The 19289-nt window shown below is 34.7% G+C and overlaps 2 protein-coding genes across 2 annotated transcripts in view; one reads left to right on the top strand and one right to left on the bottom strand.

The window, feature by feature from the left end:
- The window catches only part of LOC136033629 (neurofibromin-like), a 214161-nt gene that overhangs the window by 20794 nt on the left and 174078 nt on the right, over nt 1-19289 (bottom strand). The window contains 3 exon segments of the mRNA XM_065714430.1: nt 3518-3693; nt 10743-10859; nt 15259-15486. Coding sequence (XP_065570502.1) covers nt 3518-3693; nt 10743-10859; nt 15259-15486 — 521 coding nt within the window.
- LOC136034175 (interaptin-like) overlaps nt 5310-19289 on the top strand; it is a 442249-nt gene continuing 428269 nt past the window's right edge. Inside the window, exon 1 of the mRNA XM_065715356.1 lies at nt 5310-5324. The gene's annotated coding sequence lies outside the window, so the exon portion shown is untranslated. The remainder of the gene's footprint in view (nt 5325-19289) is intronic.

Genomic DNA, 19289 nt, shown 5'->3' with positions numbered 1-19289 from the left:
AGAGATATATAGATAAGTTTATTCGCAAAAAAATCCTTAAGAAGTCATAGTGACACACAATAAACAAGTAAGAAAACAGAACAACAAAACTTAAAATAACAAATCACTAAATCTGACTATTCAAGAAAATCTTCACAATGACTCAAACCTACCTGGACTAACCATCTGATATTATCTATATCTAACACCTACATTTTAACATTTCCAAAATCTAATCTCTCCCCCCGAACCATTTACCAATTATTTTCAGTCGCAATTCCCTAAATTCCTTATATTAACCTAAAAAATGATGCAAAGACTCGTTCATCCCTCCACGAATAGGGTAATTGTAAGCACCATCTCTCAATCTAGCCCTCTCTAAATATTTCCTTCGTTCTCCATGGAGCATAAAATTCCCCCTTACACGCACTATCAATTTACATCTGCCGGACTAAACCTAACTTTTGGATAAGCTTCTTCGCTCCATTTCTCTTTTACCTCCACATAAAGACCTCCACATTGACCTCCCCAGGAACGGAGAGGTGGCCTTCTCAGCATGCCAAACTTGATATTCTACCTACTTCTGGACTCTACACTAAAGGTTAACTTCTGCATGACATAAGTTCGAAAACAAAACGTCTTTGAAAAAAGATAAACCTTAAGACTTCTAAAAGAAGGGACTAAAATGCAAAAAAAAAAAAAAAAAAAAAAAAAAAAAAAAAAAAAAAAAAAAAAATTCGGGGAGTAACGTTTATATTTTAGGGGAAAATTCATAACAAAATATTGCTCTTAGGAATTGCCCCTTCCCATTTTAAGCATTTACGCAGGTAAGCAAATGATATAATATCAGAGGCAATTCTCTGAGTAGCGGGTGGAGGCATCCAACTGTTCCATTTAGCATTACATGATTGGCAGAAAAGCTAAATTAATATTATACGTTTACTATGCTATAATATTATACTTTAGCATACTATATTCTTATTTATTATATTATAATTATTATTTTTAATTATTATTTATTATATTATAATTATTATTATTATTATTATTTTATTATTATATATTATTATATATTATTATATTTATTATTTATTATATTATACTTTATTATACTATAATTATTATAGTATAATATTATACGAAAAATTAAATTAAGCTAAATACGTTTTTGCTTGAACTTTTTTTGAATAGTGCAGAACGAAAGGCATGAAATTTTAACAAAGATAGACAGAGAGGTGGAATTCGATATGCATCTTTAACACCAAAAGGTTAGAAAATGCACACTTCTGAAAAAGAGAAAGAAAGAGAAGAGAAAAAAGTAAATAAAGAAGGGGGCTAAACATTCACTCCTCTGCTCGAAACTGTAACAGTAATTTTGCACGTAAGCTAGTTTTATGTGATATAAAACACTTTCCAATGACATTAAAAACACAATTCAATAACAATTCACAGCTCAATTCAATACCAATCTCAAGTAACTAACAGGATTTGTTCACCAACAAAAATTAGTGTTAATAAATCTCTAAAAAAAACTTTTTTTCAGCGTTTTTTGCTGAATTTTAAGGGTAAAAAAAAATCTCCAAGTTCCTACATTTGTTTTTAGACCCTTTTTTCACCCCTTGGACCTATATTAGGGTGATTTTGGGACTAAAAAAGTTGTTTCATGTTTTGATCAAACTACTCTTTCAGAGAACTGGTGTAATCACCCCTCCCCACAAAAGCTTGGGCACTAGATAGGTCAATGATGACTCTAGCCTCTCTTGCGCCCAGAGAAATCTTGATTATAACCCCCCCCCCTCCTGTCTCCAAGAAATTCTCAGGCAACAAAATTTTCATTCATTAACAGAATTTTGGCAACTGCAACCTCTACTTTATTCAAACAAAAATCATCACAGCGCCAAGCAGACTGATGCTAACACAGCTACGCAGGCTCCTTCTCCATCCCAATCTATTCACAGGCTCCCTCTTTACGCCCTCCCATGAAGTTATAATTTCCTTTAGATCTTTCTTTATGAAGTCCTCCCACCCCAACACCGGACGACCTGCTTTCCAATTAGCTCTAGACGGTTGGCCGAAAAGGACAATCTTTGGCAATCTGTCATCCTTTATTCACAGAACGTGCCCTAGCCATCTCACCTTTCTCTAATTATACACTTAAAAAGCGGAATTGAACCACACTTTTCATACAGCCTACTGTTTGAAATATGGTCAGTCATCCGTGTACTCAGAGCAATCCGTCAGTAATTTTTCTGGAAAACGCCTATCAAATCTTCATCTGCTTTTCGGAGCACCCACGCTTCAGAACCATATTTGACAACTGTTATCACTGTAGCTTCCGATATTCTAATCTTGGTTTGCACACTTATCTTTATATCCTTCAAAACTTATTTTTAACTGTGAAAAAACACCTTGGCTATTCTACTTTTAGCATCTTCACTGCTCTCACCGTCTTTACTAATAGCGCTGCCAGGGTAAGTGAAGCTGTCCACCTGATCAATCATTTTGTTGCCCAACGTCATCTTTTATAAAATTATAAAATAATTATAAAAGTTAAGATTATCTATTTGAAATTTTACGTCCCTAAAATTTCTGCGCCCGGATAAGTGTTCCCTCTGTCTCCCCCCTAAAAATGCCTCTGAGATAAACCAAAAGATCCCTTGACTATTAATGTGGTCCATAAATTTTCTGTTTTGATATTTTAGTCCTTCTACTTAGGACTTTACTTAGAATTTAGAAATGACCTTGGTAATGACCTTTGACTAAACTTAAGAGTTTATAAAGGACCTTGGTAATGAACTTGGAATTTACTTAAAATTTAGGAATGACCTTGGTAATAATCGACATAACTTTTCAATCCGTTTTCTTAGAAGTTGACACATGTACAGTTGTTACTGACGTTCTTATACCCTGGACATGGAAATGGCTCTCAACATCTCGAAGTAGTCAGTTTTGACTACAGATTCTACGATCAAAATAATGTCCGAATTGTTGCAATTTCAAATGAAATATTTAAGAAAATATCTATTTTTTGTTTTTGATTGTTTTATTATTTCTATTGACTCAGAAGGATTTTCACTGAAATCCATTCTATTAATCTTGATTTAGCCTAAATATATAAAATAATTATTTACCATGATACAAGTTTTAAATTAGTATGTCCTGTTTAGGTCACGAAATTTTCTTTGATAACTCCGTAATTTGTTTGTTTTTGAAAATCTAAAATTTTGGTTAATATTTAACTTTCCATCAAGAATTGTAGTAAATTAAAAAAAAATATACAGCTACATTAATTAATTTGTTTTTATATATATTTTGAATCTTTATGCTTTTTTCTAATTTTGCCATTACGTTTTCAACATTTCACAACTTCATATGCTTTTGGGTATCTTAAATGAACTCGGGAAGGCTAATATTTGACTTACCAAAATACATAAAAACTATTATCACAAATCGACAATTATAACGAACACAGTAATAAATATAAATTTGTATTATTCAAATATAAAATAAGAAAACAAATGCCTTGAATTAGACTTACCAATAGAATGCATTAGTCCACTGTCAATATTGGCACTTAGTAAGTTAGACATAGCTTGTATTGTAGAGTTCCTTAAAGTGTTTAATTTTTCAGCAGCGTATCGACCACGCATATCCTTTTCGAGTTCACTGGCCTCGGTACAATCATTCAACAAGTTCATAAAAAGCGTAAAATACCTAAGAAATAAATAAAATAAGAACAAAAAGTTTTGATATATAGTTTTAAATTTTTAGACTGGATATTTTGATACAGCTATAAACTGAAATTGGACCCTACCACCCCCCCCCGCGTAATAATCGGAGCTGTTTAACAGTTTTCGTCAAACAGGAGCGCCATCTGAAGTTCATCAACAATTGATGATGTGACGATGAAAATGCTATTTGTCAAAATCTGTCCAAGAGATAAGAATTTTCCTTCGATATGATCAAGATTGAAAATTTTTATTTCTACGGCAAATCCAGAAAAATGTTAGTCCTTTTGTATATATTTTGAATCTTGAACCTAGAAAGGTTAAAAAACAGTGATATTCCTGCAAATGAAGGGAAAGTAGAGGGTAAATAGCAATCACATTCATAAAACCATAAAATATATTTTAAAAATGGTTTTCATTTGATGGTAAATATTAAACTAAATGGCTAAGTGGGTGGATTCTAGGCCTTAAAGGATCACCCCATCTTTTCCATTATACACTTTTTTTTAGATTGTATGGCCAAACTATTTAGAATTGGTCGGTCTTGCTATAACTTGAAGAGCTTGGATAAGAGATCCGAATCAAGAACAAAAACAAAAGCTGACACCTACTTTCCCAGAAATCTTAGGAAAAACATTTATTATCTCCCATTTTTTACAGGATTAAATGATTGAATTTTGAATGTATGAATTTCGTTTTTTCCGTTAAACGGAGCACCCATGCTTTAGAGCATGGTGCTTATATTTGACAACTGTCAAATATAATGACAACTGTCATCACTGACAACTGTCATCTTGACATCTGAGTGGCATCACTGACACTGACAGCCATATTTGACAACTGTCATCACTGTAGCTTCTAATATTCTAATCTTGGTTTGCACACTTATCTTCCTATCCTTCCAAACTTTTTTTAACTGTGAAAAAACATCTTGGCTAATCTACTTTTAACATCTACACCGCTCCAACCGTCTTTACTAACAATACTACCAGAATAAGTGAAACTGCCCATCTCATCAATCATTTTATTACCCAGCGTTACCTTTTTATAAAATTACAAAATGATTATAACAGTTAGATCATTTATTTGAAATTTTGCGTCCCTAAAATTTCTTTGCCTGGATAAGTGATCCCTCTGTATCCCCCTTAAAAACGGCTCTGAGATAAATCAAAGGAGCCTTTCTTTTAAAGTTCAGGAAAGGGCCGTCCCTAAAAATGTTCTAGCATAACGACTCAACTCAAACTCAAACAATTTTATTATGTAACGCCTTACACGGTCATGCCGATCGGGGGCAGTTCTTGTCACAATAAAAGATAAGGCACTAAACATACAAAAATCACAGCCATATTCATGGTTATCCAAATTTGTATGTTGACTCGAATATCACAAATAGAGTCAAACTAAAACTTAAGACCTTGAAATATTCAACTATATGAAAAAATAAAATAACTCCAAATTCAAACTTAACAAAAAAAGTTTAAAATCAACAACAACAAAAAAATAAGTATGTACAATTATTGACGAGTGGGTGTCGTATCAAAAATCTTGACAAACGAGGGAACAAACTATTTGCATAACGCATCTGTAATGCTGGTACCGGCTAAATTTTAGAAATCGGTTCAGCTACTTGTCATGGGAGCCGTTCACGCGACTCGAGATGCTTAGAGGGAAGGATTTTACGAAACTGCGGATTTACAAAAATTCCAAATCCAAATTTGAAACACAATTCATCACGACGAGCCAAAAGTGTTGTAAGGGAAAATTCCTTTAAAATATATCAATAATGTATTTTGGGGGATTCAGAAACTACCAGAACAGCTGAGTATTGGACCCATTCCAGGCGGTTCTTCTAGTCCAAAGTCATCCCGTAATACCAAATGGGACAAGCATATTCTACCAGCCGTCTGACAAATGTAAGAAAAATAGGCAATAGGTGGGGGGTTGTAACACCATGACGAGCAAGGAGTTTTAAAGAAAGGATATCCAGGTTTACCCGTTTGATCATATCCTGTGTCTGTTTTTTTCACTTCAGGTCATCTGTGAGGTGTATTTCTAAGAAGGAATATGAAATATATACCCGATTTTTTAGAGTATTCCTACAAGAAGAACCTTAAAAAGTGGCTCAAAGGATATACCATTCAAGCAATTTGGTAGCTTTTAGGGTTATCTGTGGGATCTAAAGTGGGTATAGGAGGCATAAAATGTTTTCATTTTGATTTTGTTCAAAAGCATGTAAAAACCATAGGTCCACTTTTTATAATCTTTTGAGAAACGCAAGAAAAACTTTTTTTTAAGTCACACGGTATTTCTGCAAAGACATGGAAGGTAATCAAGTGCATAATATTAACAAAGAATGTATTCTATTTTCTGTAATTCTATCTTCCCATTTAATAGCTTCTAGTCATAATCTTGTTTTTGAGTCTGTTATGGCACATGTAATTAATATTTTAAATATTTCAAGCCAGTCAAGTACGACTAATTATACGATACTACTTTTAAGATACAAAGTCTGTCGAATACTAGTGATTCAGTTCATCTCCTTGTGTAAAAAACAATGTTGCAGAAGAACATTGGAAGCTAAAGGACGATAGACGTCCTTTATAAATAATAAATAGTATTATAATATTGAATAATATTATAATAAATAATATTGGACGATAGCAGTCAAGTGCTGTTCTTAAAGGCTAGTGCTCTGAAAGAGCAGGAAGATCAGTCAGATGTTCTCCTGAGGACATGAATGGATCCTGAAGACAGTCAACGGATCCTTTGTATACCCGCATTTAAAACAGTATTTTACACAAAAATTTGGTTCCATCCTCTTTTCAGGGCTATAATGAAAGAAGATTTGAGATGGCTAGGACAAATTTTGCGGATGGTCGCCTCCGAATGAGGTGAGAAGACGTAAAAAGGAAGGATTTAAAAGGAATGGGATACGTGGGAGGGTGTAAAGAAGGAAGCTTTAAATAGATTGGGAAGGAGGAAAAATGTAAGTAGCTGTGTCGGCATTTGCATAGCAATGCAATGAGTTGTTAGCAGTAGTAGTGAGGTATTAATTCATGATTTAGACTGGATTGATTTCCACATTCTTGAAAATTTAATATTTAAATTAGAAGATAGAAAGGAATTAACATTGCTACCTTCCACGATATCAGCTAAGATAAGTCAATTATTATAGGACAGCATATTATGGATATTATATTATGGATATTAATAGCATATTATAGGATAGCAAAGTAACGTCGCAAATACACTGTTATTAATTACCGCTTTAATCAAAGATGCTATTGCTTCATGATGATTCTCAGAATCGAAAGTACAAAATCGAAAATCGAAATTAAAATGTACTTGTCAAAATGTACAAAATTCACTATCAAAAGTAAAATGTACAAAGGAGGACTGAAACATTCTTGGATTGCGCGTCAATAAGAATCTTAAGGCAGAATTCGACAGGCATGTTGACAATATACTCTTCGAGAAACCGATTTGATTTGCGCTGCAATCTTTAACAGTGGTAATGGACAATATTACATACTAGAACACTTTGCACACATTACAAGCAACTATGATTGGCCTATAAGATTCACAATAATCTGCGGATTTACCTCTCTTCAGCAAAGATATTATATGTCCACCTAGAAAACTATTTGGCAAGATTCAATTACGTAAAATCATTTGAAAACTCAACAGTACCTGAGAATAAGGTTCATTCAGTGCTCTAACAAGGTGTTCCTGAGCAGAGACCTTCCCTGTCGGATGAGGACAAGGGCTTCGACTTCATTAAAGCTTGTTGGATGACTGTAATTGTAATAATAGGGATATGTGATTGCGTTAATCTAGCGGGCAGAAGTGAATTAAAGCTTCCTTATAAGTGCAGTGAATGTAGTGAATAAGTGTCCTTATAATATTCTTCCCATGCACTAAGTGAGAGATTAGAAGATGGTTGGCCGTACGAACTCTCTTCAGCTTTATGAACTTGGCGCCATGATTTCTACGATCCAAAAAACTGTAAACTTCCTTTTAGGCAAAACTTACGGAGTTCTTTTTTGCAGTTACGCTTTGTCCCGCAGTTTAGGTTAAAAGTGGTACCACGATGTGGTTTTCCGTAGGCAATTCATATGTGCAACCAAAACTTGGCGTGCTGCCTAGCCTTCACAAGATCCAGAGAGAGAGAGAGAGACAAATCTGGCTTCAATGAATCAGCTCAGACTCTTTCGAGTGGAACCGCAGAGGCTTCAGCTCTACATACATAATGTAGAATCTGCTCGTAATACAAGTTAAGATCAAGTTATGATGCCGAGTGGCTCACCCCAACTGCTAGGAGTTGGTATGACACTTTAATAAGAGAAAATAAAGTAATCACAGTTAGCGAAAATAGAGTGTTGTCACGTTTTGACCAGTCCCTTTTGTTGTATTCTTCAATTTGTTCTTCGGTATATCAAGTGATGGGGCAAACTTAAACGTCATTGGTTGGTAGTCACTGCAGGTCTCTGACTCACGAACTATAATAGGGGCGACTTTATTTGTAACATACGAGCAAATAACATGATCTAAGTCAGATGTAGCGCAAGTATTGTAAATGTACGCAAAACCTTCACTTTTGTAACATATCATATAAGCAAAAGGGAGGCAGTTGAGGAAAACGTCACTAGTCGCTCCAGGGAGGTGTGGATTACAGTTCAAATCACCGCAAATAATCCAGGGCTTATTTTCAGAACAAGTCACCCGAAAGATCTCTGAGGTATCGTCACAAACTTTAGAGAGTAAGGTTAAAAGAAATAGCCGTGAGGTATTCAGTGGACATACAAACATTTACAAGAACCATTCCCTGAATTGATAAGGCTATAGTCCTATCTGTAGAAGAGATCCGTTTTGTCTTCAAAGTCCTTTTTGGAAATGCAGGCAGACCATAGGAAGGGAGCCCTCTCGTCGATATATTTCGTGGAGGGTGGATCTTCGAAGAGAATTTAGAATACTAATGACGTCAAATTCACTAAAAAAAACCATCAATTACAATATCCTTGTCTTTGGTGCCATTAATATTTAACTAAAGAATAGAAAACAAGGCAAGAGAATGACTTAGGCTCATCATTTCTGGTTTATCATTACTTTTTACAAAACAGGGCATTTAAAGCTGAAGCTGACGTGGTCCTTACCACCACAGTTTACACATTTGGGGCTGTTCGAACAAGGCACACCCTTAGAGCAAGAACGGGCACCTCTATACCTCACGCATTTCTTTGGCGTATCACAACTTGTAGAAATGTGACTAAGCTCGAACACCTGAAACATCGGCGAGGTACTCGTTTGTATTCAACAGCACGACAGAATTCATAGTCGACAGTCAGACCAGCTTTCAATGCCTTTTCGAGATCCATTGTGATGGACTCGCCTATCCGATTTGCGGCAGTAATGCTGAGGTTACAGTCAATACTTGATACAGGTTACAGTCAATACTCAGTCAATACTGAGGTTACAGTCAATACAGTCAATACTTACAGTCAATACTGAGGTTACAGTCAATACTCAATACAGTCAAACTTGAGTGCCTAGATGGGCACGGTAATTTCAGATAAGTCCAAGGTATACATTTACAATGATCTTTGCCTGAGGGGTTGGCTAGAATAATACTGCTCCTAACTTTAAAATTCAACTTTTTATGAGATATCATTGCAAAAAAAAAACCGAACTTATGAGAAACCATTCGCTTCCCTACCAAGCGAAACGATAAATACTTGAAATAATGAATATATACAACTCGCACATCCAGAACATTAAACAATGGTGCAAAGGGTCAATTATACATGTTGAATAAATTGAATGACAGTCCAAATAGCATCCAGGATTTGGAGTAATTTTGTCAAAGCAAGCGCATAATTAAGGATAGCTGATAAGAGAGATCTGAGAAAGTAGCAAAAAGGAGTAGCAGACGGGAATATTGAAACTATTGCAATTTTAGATTTTTTTAAAAGAGTTAGTTTCGGTAGATATTGCTCTTAATACAAATTAAGATCAATCTTTGATGCCATGTGCTCACCCCGACTGCTGGGAGATGGTGTGGTACTTTAATAAGAGACAATAAAACCATAATTTTTATACAATTCTAAAAAGGGCTTATGCCAGATTTTGCCCCTCACTCACTCGGACCTATCTATCTGTTTTGGCTGTTTCTACAATTAGGCATGGCTTGATGCACTTAATTACTTGATTTTAATTAAAAATTTGAAATAAAATTGATTGTTAAGATTTGAAGTTGAAACATTTGAATTTGAAAATTAGACACAGTTCCTTCTATGCTAGTAATTATTGAAGTTAGTATTTTGAAGTTGAAACTTGGAAACAGTTGTTTCAAGAAACATCTCTAGGAACATTTTTTGTAAATGAAGGTGGCTACATCCGTTGTAATTGAAACTCGACACATTGAAGATCAAAGTTGAAAGTTGGAAAGATTGATATTGTACAACTGAATTGAAGTTGAAGTTGGACACATTTGAAGTTGAAAGTAGGATAATTAACTGTTTCCCAGTCTACGGACAAGCTCTGCTACTAGACTGCTCATTTATTATGTTGTAAATTTGATTTAAATAAAAAATTACACGACAACAAACCAAAAGCTGGACATTTAATGAAGGAGACGGAAAGAGATAATAAAAAAGAAATTAAGAAAATTAAATTTTCAAGAAGGTAGTAGGTAAGGAATGTGACTTTGAAGAGAATAGTTGGGAGAAATGCTTAAGAAGTTATTATGCCACATATGAAATACCTATATACAAGAGGAGGGGATGACCTTCCCCTTTCATGACACCGTTTTAAAGGAGTCCTCAGGAAAAACTGAAAAATTGAGTGTAAAATTCACATTTTATGTAATTTGGGAACCACTAGTAATTTATCCCCTCCCCTCTAGGGGCCAAGCTAATACCGAGCCGATCATAAGGTGCATCTTACAAAAATCTTTTAAATCAGTATAGACATTAAGAACCAAGGCATATTAACCTTTATCCGCTGTTCTCTTTTATTATTAAAGAAAATCTGGCTTACTTTTGAAATAATTGAGATTTCGCCTCCATAAGATCACCTCTATCTGATTCTTCTGGCTGCAAAGGAAGACCCCGAAGAAGTGCACCCACTGCAACCATGCATGCTTGATCCAGATCCCTAAAAATATAAATTATATTTAATTATAATAATATTTATTTAATTATATATTTAATTATATCTAATATAATTAATATAATCATAAAAATTAATTAATATAATAGATAATTTTTAATTAATTAGCTAATACATTAATATATATTAATTAATTTTAAATTAAATTAATATGTAATAAATATATCAAATTAATGTATTATTTAGTATAAATCGATTTTTACCTTCTATTTAAAAAAATCTCTCCCCAAGAGCCCCTTTTCATGAAATAAAGGTCCTTTGGATTTCGGTTGGACGACATACTGTTGATGCCCCTTTATTTATTATTAATCCTTTTCTAATAATTTTTTTTTATTTGTTAATCTTATGAATTCGTTCTTATTAGTTTATTATGTACATAAAAACGAAGAACAAAAGAAAGAACCATTAAAAAAAATCAATGGTTTTGTATTGGACGAGATGTTTTTGATCTCTTCTTACTTATTGTGTATCCTTTTTTATCAAGTTTTTATTTATTTCTTAGTATTAAGAATTTGTACTATTAGTGTATTATGTATAAAAAACGAAGATTGTAAAAAAGAGCCGCTTTTCAAAAAATAAAGACCCCGAGGTTTTGGGTTGGATGACATGTTACACATGTCTTCTTTATTAACCATTTTTATTCAAATTTTCTACTCACTATCAAGTTATTATCATTGATTTGTTATGCACAAAAAACAAAAAACGACAGAATAGAAGAATAAAAAAATGCAAAATAACAAATAGGATAATTTTCAACCAATAAATAAGGAAAACAAGGCAGGTAATTCGACGAAGACTTCCACTAGGTCGTCTTCAGTACTCTAAAACGAAGCAAAAATATAAACACTTTATAAAAAAAACAAAAAAAAAAACAACTAGGCTTTTCGTTATATTTCAATCTCATTTATCTATGTCATGCATAGAAAATCTCTTCTTAGAAGCTATTTATTGATTTATAAACTTAATATTATTAAATAAATTATTGATTTTTATTTTTTATTAGTCATCAATTAACTCCTTTTAGCGTCTGTACAAAACATGGAGTGTTTTTCCAGTTAAAATGTAGATCTGGAACGTAACTAAGAGCCAAATTCTGACTCAGGAAATCTGAATTTTTACAGAGTTTGGCCTATCTTTGAGCACGGTTACAAGTTACCCAAAGTTCAAGTCTTTCTTTTACGAGTAGGCTCTCAGAGGTAAATTACGAAGTTGCTGGTTGAACTTGCCTGAAGCAATCATTTTGGGACTGATTAATTTTTTTATTTCTGTTTTTCAGATCACATTTTACTGTAAGTCATATTTTATTTATATACGTGGTTTGCTGAGGACGGCTCTTGCAAATAGAGCCCAAATATTCATTTAAGGTTTGAACATATTTCACTGTCTTAGATAAATCACTTATCGTTTTACTCATGGTTTTTTTATATCCTTAGAGGTTCAATGAGAAAAAAAAACATGCCCAACACATATTTTAGATATAATAAATTTATTACAAAAAGCCTGCAGGCAATAGCAACACAGAATAAAGTCTACAAACAAAGCTCAGGAACAAAACACAACGTTAAATCGCTAGATCAAAAAAGAAAAGAAAAAAGAACAACAAAAAGACAAAAAAAAAACACACCAAGGTTCGACATTTTAACCAAAAAACACCAGTCATAATAAAATTCAAATCCTAAAAACGGTAAACCGTTTTATGTGTGCAAACTTTTGTCTCATAAGCTTACAAATATAAAACATTATGTAAGCTCAAATGTGTTGCCGATTTGAAAAACACGGCTTAGATACAAAATATTGACATGAAATCTACATAATTCTTGTAATACATAATTCCTTTCAACATTTTTTCCCTTTCTTGAAATAAGGTACTACTTTACTGACAAACGACTATTCTGAGCTAAAAGGAACAGATGAATTCACGTTTGAGTTGAAGAAAGAAGTTAAAATAAAAACAAATGATAAGCAAAACGGGAGTCAAATATCAATAAAGAAACAATTGATAAAAAGAGGCTTGGACAAAAAGACCTGGGTCAAGAAATAAATGAAAAGTAAAACTCAAACTTGAAATTTAAAAAACCCTCCCCCCTTCAAGCCCCCAGCCCCCTCCCCTGGATAAGGCCTTGCCTCTAAGCAAACTTTCATGACGGGAAGACTTTAGGAACAACAGGTATAACCTTAAGTTCCAAATTATTGGATGATAACTAAATATCCCAAATACTATCCTAGATATCTGTTGCTAACATTAGTGAGGCAATGCGTTTGGCATTCAAGCGTGTTTTGAGGTAGACCGTTGTCGTTGGGTGAGTTTGACCGATGGGTAGTTGGGTGAGGTTGACCGTTGGGTCGTTCAAAGTCATTAAAGAGACAAATGAGCACTATTTAGCTCAGTAAAGGGGTCAAGAATTTTTAAATGAGATCGAGGCCGAAAAAAAAAACTAGAATTCAGGAAACGACAACAAAACTAGACTAGAAAAAAAACTAGAATTCAGAAAACAATAACAAAACTAGACAAGAAAAAAAAACTAGAATTCAGGAAGCAATAACAATATAAGAAGACAACAGTTATTGTGACGATAATTAAAGTGCCGAAAAAAAAAAAAAATAAATAAAAAAACAGAGACAAAAGACAAAGGAGCCCTATTTAGCTCATGACAGAGGTCAAGAATTGTTAAACGAGGTCGTGGCCGATGACTGAGACAGATTCCGTCGATTTTTGAATGAAAATCAACTTGGTGGTTAGGTATGTGATAGGAGCAATGGAAACCTTACGGAACCTTTCAGTAATAGCATGGATCGGCGAAAAAGTTGGGATTGCTGAGGATCCTAGGGGGGTTGTGGAAACCACAGAAAATGATCTCTATGCGGGTACTGGAAATAGCTGAAGTCACAAAACGCAAGCAAATACTACCCCTCCTTCCTTTTAAGGTGGTAAGGCTTTTAGGAGGAAGAAATATGGGGTTTCACTCTCTTTGTAAATGATCCTTATCAAACGCTTGCGAACCAACTCAATTTTGTTGATAAGCTGAGAAGAAAGATACTGATGCCAGATAAACACGAAGGAAATGCATCCATGGGCAACCAAATTTATTAAGAAGCTTAAACAAGGAGAGCGATGCATTTGCTTGTTTAACAATATTTGAAACATTCACGTCCCAGTTAAGATCATTATAAATTAGTCCAAATTTGGTCATTATAAATTAGTCAATTACAAATTTATTAAGAAGCTTAAACAAGGAGAGCGATGCATTTGCTTGTTTAACAATATTTGAAACATTCACGTCCCAGTTAAGATCATTATAAATTAGTCCCCTTATTACTCGACAATTATGACTAGCAACTACTCGAATTAAAGCAAGGCTTAAAACATTTTTTTTTCCTTTTTTTTAGGATATACAGCCTGTCTTATACTTGAGGCTAAAGGAGAATAGTGACATGAAACATGTGTTTTAGGCTACAAAATTTAAGTACAAAAAAAATTGTGAAGGGTCATTTTTGATCGAAAAAGGGGAGGAAGTTACTACCAAATATCCTCTACTAAAAGGAAGCAACAGTATTTTTTCAAATCTTCGAGAACTTAGTTTTAAATTTAAGTTCTCGAGCTGGTAAAACTAAGTTTAATAAGTTTAAAACAGATTACAGCTTCCTGTTAATGGACTGGTGAAACTGCGTGATTGCATATTTTCTAGGATTAATATAGGAGTTTTTTTATGAGAAATTTCATGTAAGCCTTAAGAGAATTTTACATTCGACTAGACATACCAGCCGAAATTCATAAAGCGAAGCTCCTTAGTAGCTTTCGTTAGACAAAATCGGCAGTAAATATCATCCTAGCCTTATAATATCAACTAGCTTTTTCACAAAACGTTGGTTTTCAATACATCTTCTAAGATTCAATACATCTTCATCTTCTAATCGTCTCTACAAACTGAAAACGTTAATTTTCAATACATCTAGACTCGTCCCCCCTTTTCTTACTACCTCTGGAGTAATTCCATTGATTGCTACTTACAGCCCACTAAGCCATCCGACATTTAAATGACAAATTGTACAAGAAAAACGATTTCATTGTATCACTGGTAACAAAGTTGCAGGTGACGGTTTAGCCCTCAAGTGGTTAATTTCATGATAAATTTGTGTATTCTAGATTTATGAAGTCTTCCGTGCAGAAATCATCCCTGACAGAAAGTATTTAGTTTTTCAAGAGATTTTAGAAGAAGATAAGAAAATATTATTTTCAATAAGGTATATTAGTCTAAACTTCTAAGCGATGTCATTAGATAGTTTCGGTTTGACTGAATTTACGTTCTTCTATCAGAAGTTAACTTAATCCCAGCATAACACCTTCAAAAAGTGAATTTAACAAACAACATTCAATTGTACAAACCTCATGGCATACCTCGTGATGCCAGTCAAATCTCCAGATCCAGGGGGTGCAATCTGATGAGAGTTGCCCATAACCCAGTCAGTTAAGTACTCAACCATCTTGTTCCTAAACTTCATTTCTTGTCGAAAAGCTAAATCATCCCGTCGCTGCATCATTACTTCCACCAGCTGACACACTTTTGTTTTTGTATGAAGGGCCAAAACTGTTGTATCAAGATGGCGGACGTATCTAGAGGAAAAGGAATGAATGTATTTTTTATTATCGACACATCAGGTCATAGTTCCGGCAGGTTGAGATTTTTGAAATGATATTACTTAACGTATAATTTAGCATTTTTGCAAATTATGGCAAAACTTTTCTGTAGGGAAAGGAATCTCAGAAGCCCCAAATACCTACCCTGTGTTATGGGATGAACCGACGGTGCAATTTAAGATTAGAATTAACTAAGCTGAAAGGCATAGATTAAGGGGGCAAAATTTCAGAGGACTGGATCTAGCGGAAGAGGAATAAATGTGTTTTATATTACGGATATACCAAGCCGTAAAATCCGGCAGGTTATGATTTTTGATACAAAATTACTTAACGTATTATTTAGCATGTTTGCAAGTCATGGCAAAACTTTCTGTGGGAAAGGAATCTCAGAAACTCCAAATTCCTACCCTGTATTATGGGATGAACTGACGGTACAGTTTAAGAGTAGAATTATCTAAGCTGAAAGGCATAGATTAAAAGGGCAAAATTTCAGAGGACCGGATCTAGCGGAAGAGGAATAAATGTATTTTATATTACGGATAGGCTTTTGGAATTTTGTAGGTATAACAACCTAGTTAAAACCAATACGGTGTTTGGTCACAAAATGGCCCATAAGTTGACATGGTTTTCACGTGATGGTAAGACAGCAAACCTTATTGATTATGTTATTGTAAGCAGAAGACTAGCAGGATCAATATAAGATACTAGGGTGTATAGGGGTGCCATTATTGATGTTAAAAGTAAAGATCACCATCTAGTAGTGTCTAAGGTTAATTTAAAGCTGAAATTTCGGAAGGGTAACTCCCTCCCGGAAAGTTATGATGTTGGTAGACTTCAGGATGAAAATTTGAGAAAAAAATTTCAGGAAGAGTTGAGTACTAAACTTGAGAGTTTAAAATTTGACCATGTGGAAGATGGATGAAATAATTTCAGAAAAACAATTTGTGAAGTTGCTGATGGTGTCCTAGGGAAGAGTGCTAAGACTGCAACTAGGAATATTAGTGAAAAAGCTTTAGGTTTAATAGAGAGTAGAAGGGGTTTGTATAAGAATTATCTGAGTGATAGGTCGTATGAAAACAAAAGGAATGTAAAGAAAGTGGAGCAATCATTAAAATATGAACTAAGGAGATGTGAAGTGGAGGCGATAGATAAAATTGCTGAGGATCTGGAAGATGCGGCTAGACGGCATAATAGCAAAATATTATACTGGCATGTTAATAAATTGAAAGGGAGTAGCCAATCCGGACTAGTCCCAGTTAAAGAGAGAAAAGGGGCCACAATTAGTGATAAGGAAAAAGTTAAAGAAAGATGGGTGGAATATTTTGAGAATGTGCTAAACCAAGATACAGTTGCAGGAAAAGATTTAGATGAAAATGAAAAAGTTTGTGATACCTTGGATGTGAAGGAAGATTTGTTTAGTGAGGAAGAATTAGCGACAGTACTAAAAGGATTAAAAAATAATAAGGCCCCAGGTGCTGATAGTATGATTAATGAGTTTCTTAAATATGGTGGCTCTGAGGTTAGGAATAAGCTACTGAAGATTATGAACATGATTTTGAAAAAGGGGAAGTACCCAATGATTTTAGGAAAACCTTAATTAAACCACTGTATAAGAAAGGTGACAAGAGTGAGTGTCGTAATTATCGAGGCATTGGTCTGGTCTCTGTAGGTAGCAAGTTACTGAGTAATATGATACTTTTTAGACTAAGACATGCTGTAGACAAAGTTTTAAGGGAAGAACAATGCGGTTTTAGAAAAGGTAGAGGATGTGTCGACGATGTTTTCACTCTTAGGTTAATAATTGAGCAAGCTTTGAATTCTGTTGATAGAGGAGCGTTAACAAAGGTCTTATCGTTATATGGTATACCAGAAAAATACATTAAAGTGATTTGAGTTATGTACGAGAATAATACTGCTGCGGTTAAGGTAGGAAATGAGGTTAGCAACTGGTTTTGTATTAAATCAGGAGTTAAGCAGGGTTGTGTTCTATCCCCCTTTATATAGACCATTTTGATGGACTTCGTCTTAAGGACCACAGAAAAGGCAATTTGAGACCATGGAATCAAATGGGGAGGAACAACGCTCCTGGACTTAGATTATGCTGATGATTTAAGCATATTAGATGAAAGTGTGAGCAAAATGAATGAATTTTTAGAGGTTTTACGAGTTCATGGTGCTAAAATAGGCTTGAAAATTAATGTTAAGAAGACTAAGTCACTAAGGCTAGGAATAAGTGAAGATGAAAAGGTGACATTAGGTAACGAAAAGATTGATCAGGTTGGGAGCTTCAGTTACCTTGGTAGCATTATTAGTAAAGATGGTGGGAGCAGTGAAGATGTTAAAAGTAGAATAGCTAAGGCTCAGAGTGTTTTTTCACAGTTAAAGAAAGTTTGGAAGAATAGAAAGATAAGTCTACAAACCAAGATTAGAATATTGGAAGCTACAGTGATGACAGTGGTCAAATATGGCTCTGAAGCATGGGCACTCCGAAAAGCAGATGAAAATTTACTGGATGTTTTCCAGAGAAATTGCCTACGGATTGTTCTGGGTACCCGGCTGACTGACCGTATTTCAAACAGTAGGTTGTACGAAAAGTGTGGATCAGTCCCGCTTTCTGGGGCCATAATGAAAGAAAGGTTGAGATGGCTAGGCCACGTTCTACGGATGAAGGATGACAGATTACCGAAGATTGTCCTTTTTGGCCAACCGTCTGGGGCTACACGGAAAGCAGGTCGTCGTTGTCTGGGTTGGGAGGATGTCATAAATAAAGATTTAAAGGAAATGGGAACTTCCTGGGAGGGTGTAAAGAGGGAGGCTTTAAATAGATTAGGTTGGAGGAGGAGCGTGCATAGCTGTGTTGGCCTCAGGCGGCTTGGTGCTGCAGTGAGTTATTATTATTATTAGTAGTAGTAGTAGTATATATAAAGCCATAAAATCCGGCAGGTTAAGATTTCTGAGACAAAATTACTTAACGTATTATTTAGCATGTTTGCAAATCATGGCGAAACCTTTTTGTGGGAAGGAATCTCAGAAACCCCAAATTTCTACCCTGTGTTATGTGATGAGCCAACGGTACAGTTTAAGAGTCGAATCAAATAAGCAGAAAGGTATAGATTAAGGGGGCAAAATTTTGGCAAAAAATTAATGTTAAGAAGACTAAGTCACTAAGGCTAGGAATAAGTGAAGATGAAAAGGTGACATTAGGTAACGAAAAGATTGATCAGGTTGGGAGCTTCATTTACCTTGGTAGTATTATTAGTAAAGATGGTGGGAGCAGTGAAGATGTTAAAAGTAGAATAGCTAAGGCTCAGAGTGTTTTTTCACAGTTAAAGAAAGTTTGGAAGAATAGAAAGATAAGTCTACAAACCAAGATTAGAATATTGGAAGCTACAGTGATGACAGTGGTCAAATATGGCTCTGAAGCATGGGCACTCCGAAAAGCAGATGAAAATTTACTGGATGTTTTCCAGAGAAATTGCCTACGGATTGTTCTGGGTACCCGGCTGACTGACCGTATTTCAAACAGTAGGTTGTACGAAAAGTGTGGTTCAGTCCCGCTTTCTGGGGCCATAATGAAAGAAAGGTTGAGATGGCTAGGCCACGTTCTACGGATGAAGGATGACAGATTACCGAAGATTGTCCTTTTTGGCCAACCGTCTGGGGCTACACGGAAAGCAGGTCGTCGTTGTCTGGGTTGGGAGGATGTCATAAATAAAGATTTAAAGGAAATGGGAACTTCCTGGGAGGGTGTAAAGAGGGAGGCTTTAAATAGATTAGGT

Source organism: Artemia franciscana, chromosome 12 (genome assembly GCF_032884065.1).
Source record: "Artemia franciscana chromosome 12, ASM3288406v1, whole genome shotgun sequence".
In the NCBI taxonomy this organism is placed as follows: Eukaryota; Metazoa; Arthropoda; class Branchiopoda; order Anostraca; family Artemiidae; genus Artemia; species Artemia franciscana.
The sequence above is the reverse complement of the archived record's forward strand: the minus strand, read 5'-3'. Positions and strand labels throughout refer to the sequence as shown.